This window comes from Tigriopus californicus, chromosome 12 (assembly GCF_007210705.1).
Source record: "Tigriopus californicus strain San Diego chromosome 12, Tcal_SD_v2.1, whole genome shotgun sequence".
In the NCBI taxonomy this organism is placed as follows: domain Eukaryota; kingdom Metazoa; phylum Arthropoda; class Copepoda; order Harpacticoida; family Harpacticidae; genus Tigriopus; species Tigriopus californicus.
The window spans coordinates 4,434,776-4,446,051 of record NC_081451.1 but is presented as its reverse complement, the minus strand read 5'-3'; the positions used below and the strand labels follow the sequence as shown (position 1 = coordinate 4,446,051).

Below are 11,276 nucleotides of genomic sequence, written 5' to 3'. Positions count from 1 at the left end.
CGAAGGTGAGCTCAATCTCGACAACAGAACCGGCACTATACCAAACGATGACTCCGCATCAGCTTACCAATCCTAACCAGGACCACGATCGAGATTTCTATCGATTCGAAGCCACAGCCAAGGCGGTGCGCGCCAACGCGTGGACCGCCTCACAGACCATTAGAGCTGTCATTGCCTGCGTGCGAGACGAAGCCCTTGACAAGCTGCTACCCGCTGTACGAGACCCATCCGTATTCCGATCAAAGATGAGTTCTGGACTCGAGTCCGTAAGCAATTTATCTCTCCCGCACATCAACAGATAGCCCGCACCGAGTACGAGCGAAGGCAACAGAGGCCAAAAGAAGACATCTGTACCTTCCACATCAGGCTACATCAACTTTGGGAAGACGCCTACTTAGAAGAAGACGAACCGTGGAGATCCAATCTACAGATTCCCGAACCTTACGCAGGAGCACGAACAGACCCTACAGGTTACCGATCAATTAAACTCATCAATCAGTTTCTCGCAGGCGTAACGGACGATGACATCTGTAGAGCCGTCAAGGACTCCGTCAGCAACGGGCGTTTTATTACTTCATACCCCGACGCTCTCACACGGGCCTTAGAATTCCATGCCAACAAGGAGCAAACCTATATGGAAATGAGAAGATTAATGAGCAATCAGAGTTCCGCACCCACCCTGCGCAAACCGGAGTATCACACACCCCGAGAGACGTCCGAACAGATGGAAATTGGTAATGTCCGAACCCAGTCTTTGGCCAGGAAGTGGTGCCAGCAACACAAAACAAGATCCCACAGCGACGACGAATGCCTTGTCCAACGCCGCCAACCGAAGAATAAATACACACTGACGAAAGAAGCTAGAGGCCAGCCCAATACAGCTAAGATGACGATCACCCGCCTGATCCCGCCATCGAGCAATGGATCGACCCCGACGTCGACGATCCAAATAACTTCTTCATGGATTTCACAGTCAACAGTATCGGCCGCAACCCGGCCAACCAAGTCCCCGCATTCATCAAAGTGAAAATCAGGAGAAGTATCACATACATGCTGGTAGACACCGGCAATCTTACACACAATTTAATCGACTATGAAACATTCCAGCGCGCCTATCCAGACCCGGCCAAACGCCCTAAGGTCACCCCGCAAGACACGCCCGTCATCGCCGCTGGATTACAGCCCTTATGGGAATAGCCAAGATCTCGCTCAGAATAGACTCCATCCACGATGAATGGAGCGCCCGCTGTTTAATAGTCAAGAATCTGGGTACCAATGCCATCCTCGGAGCTCCAACCATAAAGAGGATGCTGCTCACACCTGATCTGCAACGCGCCGTTGCCCACGTTGGACCCAAAGGCCAACGCATCCCGCTATACAGTCGCAATGAGATAATCCAATTGATGAACAAACATGATGAGGACGCTGCCTGCCACGCCATCGATGTTTGCCTCGTCCAAGACACCGTATGCCCACCCCTCGCCGTCCAAGCCGTCTCCGCCAAGCCAACGCCTCGGGTCCAATGCCACACCGAGTCAGCCGTTCAAGGCCTACAGACCTCACGGGAGGAGGCAGGAATTTTCATTCCTCACCCTCATACAAAACTGGAACGCAAGAAAGCCGACGCACTCGTTGCAGTGGTATCATCCATGGAAGGAACCACCAGTGTGCCTGTCCTGAATACCACCGACCAACACATCACAGTAAAAGCTGGAACAATGTTTCATGGAATGTGGCCAAATGACCACATTAGGCTCACATTCCCTCAGAAAGGCCCCGAACCCGAATATCATCAGTTAAACACCGAAAAGGATGAAAATGTCATCCGCCAACTATTATGGAAGTTCATTGGACCCACGCCGGCCCAGGACAACCAATCCGCTCAGAAGAGAGAAGCAATCCAAACGTTGTTCAAAGACCAGATCCGCCAACATCCTAAATTGACCCAGGCCCAGAAACGGCTCACCGAAGACCTCCTCTATCGATTCTTCAACGTCTTATCACAATCCAAGTACGATGTGGGTAAGACAGATCTTATTGAGTTTCAGGTCAATACCGGAGACGCCAGCCCCGTCAAGGACCCAGTGCGACCCCTCAATCCCCCGATGAAAGCAGACCTTCGTAAAACACTGGACGAGTGGCTGAACAATGGGATTATATCACCAAGCATGTCCGCTTGGGCCTCAGCGCTTGTCCCCGTCAAAAAGAAGGATGGATCATGGCGCTACGCAGTCGTTTACCGACAACTAAACAAGGTCACCAAACAAGATTGCTTCCCCGTAGCCATAGCTTAGAACAATTGGCCAGCGACCAGCTCTCCAAAGCCGCCATGTTCATAAGTATCGATCTAGCAGGTGCCTACCTAGCTATGCCTGTACAACAGGAAGACAAAGAGAAACTTGCGATGGCGACGCCTGAGGGCCTATTCGAGTTCAATTGAATGCTATTCGGCGCCATGAATTCTGGCAACACCTATGCCCGTCTAATGAAAATTGTTGTCAGGGAACTAGTGGATCAAAAGAAGTGCTTGTCCTACTTTGACGATCACCTAATTCCTGCCGAATCATTCTTACAGGCACTGTTCAGATTTGCAGAATTCCTACACGCAGTAGAACGGGCAAACCTAAAAGTGGGACCATCAAAGACCGAGCTGTTTACCGAAGAAGCCGTGTGGCTAGGACACCTAGTCAAGCCCGGAGGACTCACTCCCGCCGAGCGCTTAACTGAGGCCGTGAGAGAATGGCCCACGCCCACAACACTCAGTGAATTACGAACGTTCCTAGGAAAATGTTCTTATTATCGTAAGTTCATCCCAAACTTCAGTCACATTGCAGAGCATATGAAGAAACTCCTATCAGGGACACTGAGTTTGAATGGACCGACAAGCAGCAAGCAGCTTTCCAGCAATTGAAACAGAAGCTATGCGAGAAACCAGTACTGGCTCACCCCAATTTCCAAGGCAACCGACCCTTCATACTAGATACAGATGCCTCTGGATTCGCTACAGGAGCTGTGCTGTCCCAAAAGCAAGCCAACGGTACTGTACGACCTGTAGCCTACACCTCCAAATCCCTCACCCATGCCGAAAAGAACTATAGCGTGACCAGAAAAGAATTGCTAGCCATACTTCAAGGTGTTAAGCATTTCAGATACTTCCTGTTAGGAAGAAAGTTCCTAGTGCGCACGGATCATATGGCACTAAAATGGCTAATGACATCCATGTCATTAAGAGTACAACTCCTCCGATGGAGAGAAGAACTCCAAGACTACGATTTCCAGATCGAACATCGGCCCGGAGCCAACCATGGGAATGCTGACGCCCTATCCCGGCGCCCTGTGTCCGAGGAGAACCCAGCACCTGACATCGAGATCATCCCCGAGGACCATCAGATGTACCAAGCACTAGAAGTGAAACCTCCTTCCACCGGCGATTTCCGTAAGGCCCACGTCAATGCCGTCACCCGCAGCAGGGCAAAACGAATGCCCCCTTTGGACGAAGAAATAGAAGACGAAATCACTCCCTGCCCCGGGATAGATTCCAGACCTTCCGACCAAGACCCAGGAGAACCAAACCAAAACTTAGATGACAACTCTATCAGCCACCCTGCGGATTGGACGAACCAAAACTCACCCAACTCCACATGTTTTTGTGAGGACCAAAACCCAAACGACAACGTTAATCACCAATTAGTGCTACAAGATGAAGCGGAAGGCCACGCTTGGAACGACGAGGATCGTCCCAACCCAAAGCTCACGGCCCAGATGACCAAATCCAACGTGCCCGTGGAGCAAACAAATGACAGAACCCTCAACCAAGTCCGTAACTGGCTAGTGCAACCCAGCCAAGTTCCCCCGATATCTGCTTTGGGCGAACCCAAACTACAGCAGTACCGAGCGCAGTTAGATAAGTTAACACTCAAAAATGACAAACTTTATTTAACTACAGATAATCAAGAGCGAGTTTATATCCCGGACTCCATTATCCCGGACCTACTCCGATGCCTCCATCACCACCCGTTAGCCGGACACCAAGGCCGAGCCAGTACCTATCGGCAAGCTCGACGTCACTTCTATTGGCCTGGAACGGCCAAGGACATCTCGTCCATAATCGAAGGTTGCGCACCATGCCAACTAGCCAAGCGACGCACCCATGAGAAGCATGTACCATTAGGCCAAACGAGCACCGCCATTGATACCCAATTTACCCATTTCTATGCAGATATTGTTGGCCCATGGCCGGGCTCCCAAGGCCCCCAAGGCAAACGCTACCTTTTAACTATTCAAGACGCGTTCACCAAGTACCCGGAAGCTTGGTCTATCAACGCCATGACCACTGAAACTATCCTGCGCATCCTAACCAACGAATTCTTTCCCCGGTTTGGCGTAGGAATGAAAATCATCACTGACCAAGGCCGACAATTTGTTTCCGCCTTATTCAAAACCTCATGCAGGAGGTTAGGAGTGATCAAAAGCCAAACAATGGCTTATGAACCCCACACCAATCCCGTGGAACACTTGCATCGATCATTGGAAGGCACTATCCGTGCCTTGATGTAACAAGAACAAGCCCTACCCGGACAATGGTATAGGTTTGTACCAGCCGCCCTGGCATGGCGCAGTCTGGCATCTCTCAGGCAGACACCTTTGAGCAACTTACCGGTCTCACCCCACGAACTCAGGTTCGCCCAAGAACCCATCGTTCCCGCTCAAGTGTTGGCTGATGCTGTCCCTGACGCCCCCCCTGGCGAGTTGTCTACCAGCATCCCCCGCCTGACCTGAGTGTTAGACATTGTCCGCACTCGCCAATTGGAAAACCACGAATCGAACCGTAAGAACTATAATGCTAAAGTCAAACCTTTGATGCTTCAGGAGGGCGACTGGGTTTTTAAATACAGAGCAAATGACCCTTCCGAGTCGGGAATCTCCCGAAAAACGGCCACCTACCAAGATGGACCGTTCCAAGATGGGACAGGTCCAAGAGATCTTAAATGACCGTCAGATCAAGCTCCGCAAGGCAATATCGTGCCACGGTCCGATGTCCAAAACCGTCACCGAGATCGTAAGCAGGGACCGCCTCACCAAAGCCCACCCATGGGAGCTAAGGCGACTCCAAACGCCATTCACATGGACAATAGCCAAGGCCACCAAGCAAACACCAGCACGGTCCGGCCCAGCCATTCCATCAGCAGAACCAGCCCCTCAGTTCAACATAACCCCTTTGGTCACTTCGGCCTCACCGGAGTCCGATCCGGACCCTGCTTCAAACCCCGTGAATGACCCCGAGCAGCAGCCTATCCATCCTCTTATGGACGACGCCAGCCCCGTTGTTGACGATAGCATCCTTATGCCCCATGTGAACACCGAACCCGAACCACGAATAGCGCCCAAACGAAAGGCCAGCATTCTGAACGACAGTCTCTCCCCCACCAAACCCGATCACAAGAACATGGTTTTAGCCCATGACTTTGCTTGTACAATGGCCGAAGCTACCTTCCATATTTCGAATTTCTGAGCTGAAGGACCAGCTTTCTTCACAGAGGGGATACACCCCTTTTTGTATATTGTTCCATTGTTCTCTTACCATTTTCTTTAGCCACTACTGGTCACTATCCAATAGGTTTTAGATATTATTAATCAATGTTTACTTCGCCTAACAGCACCCACACACCAAGGACAGGAGAGATCCGATTCCTCATGGATTCGCTGAACGACCGATGTCCAGAAAGACATTACACCCGAAGCACAGGAGTGGACATCTTTGTGCCCGGAAACCATCACCCCCGCAGTGAAGTGATCACCCTACCGCCTGGAATTCCTACCTGAATCACTACAGCGATACAGATAAGAGTAGTTCCCGGTCTCTACCTCCAACTAGCCCCCCGAAACTCGCAAGCAGCCCAAGGCATCACCATGCTAGGAGGCATCATTGATCCCGGACACCTCCATGTGTATCTGATCAACCTTACCCACCAAGTCCAGCATTGCCCAACTCCTAGTGCATCGTCAGATAATCTCGGATATGCTACCAAGCGGCCCAGCAACAATGACGGAAAACGCCACCCCAGCAGCTGGAGACCGTGGCACCAGATGTGAAGGTTCAAGCAACAAGGAAAGCACATAGAGCGACCCTGTCCCACCTATTATAATATCGCCACTAACCAACCCTATAACTGTAACAGCCATTGTAACTATCGTAAAACTAGAGTAGGCATGTCTTTAATATCAATATTCACTTCAGAACCCGCCCAGTTGACGAGTTCACATTCAACCTGGACCATAACCAACGGAGATTTCCCCATTCCCCATTTCCCACCCAGATTAGTGGACATCTTCGCCAATGATTCCAATACGGAGGGATTCATCTTCTTACCCCCCCCACACTGACGTGTACATCCCAACCGCCCTGAATGTGGTGGTACCCCGGAACGGAGCCATCCGTTTCAAAGCCCCTCCCAAGTTAGAGGTCCACTGGATCACCACTATTGGGACCATAGGAGAACCCACGACGGGAGGACGACGGCCAGTGGTTATCCAGCTCCGAAACAAAGGAGACTATATGGAAATTGCCCTAAAACACGAGCCCATAGCCCGCCTACGGCTCGAGACATTCCCCGTCACCGCCTTCCTGGTAGACGAGCCCGGCAGGACCCCGGACCCAGACGAAGGCAGAAGGACGGATTCCGAATCCAGCGACACCTCTGAAGCCAGTCCAGAGCCGTTCTACCATCTCGAGGACCTGTGGACAGATGACATGTTCCCAACCAACCCGGCCCCACTACCGGACTTACCCTACCCAGGCCCGTCAGATGCGGAAATCAATGAGGTACGAGCAGAACTAGAAGGCATAGTGTCAGCCAATTGCGTCCCCATCCCTGACTCGATCTCCGCACCAGGGCTAGAGGAGGACCCAAACTTCCCCGCCCCCGACTGGCCGGAAGCCGAAATCATCCCCTCGAACACGCCCCCTCCTTCCCCATAACCACCCATTCCTGATCCTGCTGAACCCCCAATCCCTTCCACCTCCCCTTACCCAACCACATGAGTTCTAAAGAAACCACCAAGCCTAACTATCCACCAATCACGTTACAGATCACTCCAACTGGCAATATGGTACACTCTAACCATCACCCTCCACGCCCACATGCACAACGAAAGAGAACCCGCCATCTTTCACACCATCGGTGAAGTGGCTACCGACACGACCGCTTTTTTCATCATCGGCCGACTGGATTTAGACCCCATAGAAGACCAACTCCACCATATCCAAGAGATACTCCGCTACCTGAAAAAGGCCACGCCATCCACTGAGGACAGCCCAGACCAAGTTTTCACCAAACAAGTACAGTTGATAGAAGTGGATACTATCGAGTGCCTCAGCCGAATCGAAAACCTTCGCAACCTCAACCAGAGCCCAGCACGGTCAGAGCGATCAGCCCTCCTTGTCCTAGCCGGACTCACCGCGCTAGGTGGAGCTCTAGGAGCCATTCTTAGCCATCATCAAATATCCACCCGAATCGACGCCCTAGAAGTACAACGCAATAGCATGCTCCACTACCTGGATGCCACCAGTAGTCAAATGGAGGTCAACAAACACCGGATAGCCCACCTCAACGCCACCATCACCGAGCTCGTGAAACATGAAATAGGATTTGAAAAGAAGATCAAAACCCAACAACGCAAGTTACAGGCATATATTCAGAAAGAAGCTCTCCTGTCTCTAACTCAATACGCTGTAACCCAAGCCACCCACAACATTTATGCCATCCTAGACACATGGACGAGGGCGTTGCATGGGCAAATCACCATTGATCTATTTCAGCCCCAATTGGTACGAGAAGCTTTGAAACGCATGTCCAGCCAAACCAACGGCCCCTTGAAATTAGCCTTCGAGCCCACGGACTTAGAAGCTTTTTACAAGCTGCACTGCAACACAGACATGAGACAAGGTCAACTGAGAGTAGTTGTACCCATCCCCGTGTACAACATCAAAGAAACCTTCACTGTCCACCGATATCTGGCCATGCCCATCAGCACCACCCAAGGCCAAGAATGACGAATGACGAATGACGAATAGAGTGACGTACCCCAACCAGTATCTCATGCTGAACGACGAGAGCACCCTGTACCAAGAACTAAACCAAGCTGAGTTGAATGCTTGTATCCGAATCAGGCAACTCTATCTTTGTCCCCATGTGCGTGTATTAACTAAGACATCTGCCATTACATGCCTTTTTGCTCTATTTCGAGGTGAGACCATCCCAATCCAACAGCGATGTCCCTTCGAACTCCAACCCAGAACCCAAAATCTGGAACTACACCAAGTAGGACCTCAAACGTTTATGGTATTCACCCGCCAACCAGAAGAGGCCCAAATCACGTGTTCCAATGGAACCACCGACGTCCGATAACGCCTGGAGCCACCCCAGTACACCTGAGAGAAGGTTGCTCATTCAACACGAAAGAGCACTACGTACCCGCAACCTGATCCAATTGGCTGGGAACCGAGATGGTGGTAACCCGACCCCCAAAAATCCCCTCCCTCGACTTAGTCGAACTCCTCAACCACAATCACCCTCACCACCACATCCATCCCGAAGAACTCGAAGAAGCTCTACTCCAATTGAACCAACCCGATATGCCCCAACCTCTACCCATGTCGGAGTTGATCGCCACCGCCCACCGAATCCCCAAGTCCACGTCATGGTCCCACGCCACCCATGTGTGATTCACGTTAGCCACGTTGATAGGTCTCTGTGTTGGACTAACGATCTACAGCACCAAGAACTTCACGATCTGCCGCCGCACAGCCAATCTCTGCCGCCGGAATACCCCAACCCCAGAAAGCCAACTCCCCTCTATCCTCTTTCGTCAGAGGAGGGTAACTGTAGTAAACGGCATTCAGCCGTATAGTGCTGAGTTGCGATAGACCACTGTAGGAGAAGAGCCAATATTCATCAGAGCAACAACTATGGAACGAGGATTAATGTTAGAAGCAAAAAACATTGCAAGGATGTCAAGGCCAAGCATTCCAATCCCACCAACGAAGATTGATGAGTGCAGTGTGCAAAGACGTCAAGCCAAGTAGGCTGGAAGCCGAGGACCTGTCAACCTGTCAACCTGTCATGTAACAAAGCAGCAATGCGAAGATGCCAGACTGTGTAACCCATTTATCTGTCATCACCCCAATGCATAAAAAGGCACCATGGATTGGAGTCAGACCGTCTAGGTATTGATTAGGGAACCTCAGAGTTCATGAGGGTGACCTAACCTTGGGTCCTGTTGAGCAGGAAACCCCCCTCAGATCGATCTCAAAGGCCAAGTTCAGGATCCACATCTACTCTAAAATGAAGACAATCCAGGCATCGGTCCACTGACGTAACCCCTATGCTTATGAAGACATCCCTCCAACGTTGCCCGTATTACGAAAACCATGTGCAGCCTTGGTTGAGCGATTCAAGTAGGTTTCGTCCAAAGCCAAAAAGTATATTCATTTATTTCACGTCAGTCAAGTGATGTCTTTATTTTCTTCCATGGGATTCAGACACTGTTGAGTGAGGAAAGGTGGGCGTCATACTTTTGATACCAAACGCTGATTTTTGTTCGTTATTTTTATTTCAAAATTAGAGTACGTATTAGGTTTGGGTTTCCCCAATGAGTGGTTCAACAGCCTGCGATACAGAACATTCTCAACCTGGTTATGGCTTTGATTGGATGATATGATCATTAGCTATCTTACAGCTAGTTTTTCTTTTTCATTATGTCCTTGGCCGAGCTGGATCCTGGAAAGATTTGCCCGAATTTTGGACCAAATTACCAATCAAACTTCAAAAACACTGGGTAAAAAGTACCACATAGGGTTCACAAAGGCGACGGTTTCATTGAAGAATTCTTGATTAACAACGTTAATGTTTTGCTTTACAATGCCCTGCTTTGTAGGTACGCAAAGCAAAGAGTTAAGGCACCATTCATAGCATGGTTTTGATAAATAGTAACAATGTGCTTGTGTTGTTATTTCATGCTTCCAAAGTACAACTAAGGTTCGGTGGACGGTCAAAAATTCTAGATTTGCGTGGTTCAATACAGAGGTTAGAATAATTAGTAAGGCATTATCCTTGCTAGTTTAATTAGTTTGATAAAACAGCATTCAGTAGCACACCTCTTCAAATTTACTGAGTGGCTACCAAATTCAAAGGTACCATTGCTTTCTCAAGCCTTATCGGACTAATTGGTGTTTGATCACAGAAAAAATTAGTTTCACCCCTCCAAGAGGGACTATGAGCCTGAAGGTTGTGAATGATATTGGTTGAGATCTCCTCTTCATTTTCAAAAGTGAAGGAAGACACATGATCAGGCAGGAGTTTGTGATGCTCAGTCAGATTGGATGACATGATTAAAATATCTGGATCAGACGAATTCTAAATCTGTTCGTTCCACAATTGGCCTTGTTGGGAAACTGAATGCGCCTGCCTTGAAGGTAAATGGAAACCAAGTGTGGGGGCTGTTTAACGGCAGATAAATTTGCAGGCTGCCTTGTTTTTATCTTCAGCCTCACCTCGGGTCACACCTGGAGAGGGTCAATGAATTCACTTCATAACCCCTCTAAACACGTTCATGGATTTCTAATATGAGGCCAAAGCTTACAAGGTCACTACAGATGACTGAGGTCTGGATTGTCTTCATAATAGAGTTGATGCGGATCCTGAGCTTGGCCTTTGAGATCGATCTGAGGGGGTTTTCTAGCTCAACAGGACCCAAAGTGAGGTCATGCTTATGAAATTCTTTGCTACGCCATCAATTGAAATTTCAAAAAATCCATTGAACAGAAGACTCTGATATATTAACCTTCAAAAGTGGTAATTTGTAACAAATTTGGTTGCAAAATGCTCTGGTTATACCTTATTGAAATTGCCAAGAAATATAATATGCCTGTTCAATGTCCCAAAAATTAATGAAAGCGTTGCATTTCTCTAAGCATGCAGAAGAAGCAAAACATAGTTTATAATATCACTTAAAACTTACTTGAAAAAACAATTCACAACTATAATACAATTCTTTTTCATCATGATTTCATTTATTTGTGATCGTGAAGTTTAAGACATTTTTTTATTACCATTTGATGAAAAAGGTTTTTGTAAAGCAATTCGGGAAAAAACGTGGCAAATTTGAAAATAAAATTGGCTAGTCTTTGGAAATTTCAAATACTGAGTGGATTTTAGATGCCAATATTAATTAAATTTAGGTTTTAGGGAAACGTTTAAGAAAATGAAAGAATTTCT

The 11,276-nt window shown here is 48.8% G+C and overlaps 2 protein-coding genes across 2 annotated transcripts; both read left to right on the top strand.

The window, feature by feature from the left end:
• The first annotated feature begins 2,455 nt into the window (after window positions 1-2,455).
• Window positions 2,456-4,557, top strand: LOC131892197 (uncharacterized). The gene is made up of 2 exons (XM_059241984.1): window positions 2,456-2,731; window positions 2,824-4,557. Exons 1-2 carry the CDS (start codon window positions 2,456-2,458, stop codon window positions 4,555-4,557), a joined length of 2,010 nt encoding a protein of 669 aa, XP_059097967.1.
• A 2,002-nt stretch (window positions 4,558-6,559) lies between these two features.
• On the top strand, window positions 6,560-10,891 carry LOC131892161 (uncharacterized). The gene is made up of 2 exons (XM_059241937.1): window positions 6,560-6,823; window positions 7,090-10,891. The coding sequence occupies exons 1-2, from the start codon at window positions 6,747-6,749 to the stop codon at window positions 8,051-8,053; spliced, it is 1,041 nt and encodes a 346-aa protein (XP_059097920.1). The 5' UTR covers window positions 6,560-6,746; the 3' UTR covers window positions 8,054-10,891.
• Window positions 10,892-11,276: the final 385 nt, after the last annotated feature.

Bases quoted from the DNA above. Each gene is read 5' to 3' on its own strand.
- LOC131892197 (XM_059241984.1), top strand. From the start codon at position 2,456: ATGAATTCTGGCAACACCTATGCCCGTCTAATGAAAATTGTTGTCAGG. The intron at 2,732-2,823 runs GTGAGAGAATGG...CCCAAACTTCAG, and splicing joins CCGAGCGCTTAACTGAGGCC to TCACATTGCAGAGCATATGA.
- LOC131892161 (XM_059241937.1), top strand. From the start codon at position 6,747: ATGACATGTTCCCAACCAACCCGGCCCCACTACCGGACTTACCCTACC. The intron at 6,824-7,089 runs GTACGAGCAGAA...ATCACGTTACAG, and splicing joins CAGATGCGGAAATCAATGAG to ATCACTCCAACTGGCAATAT.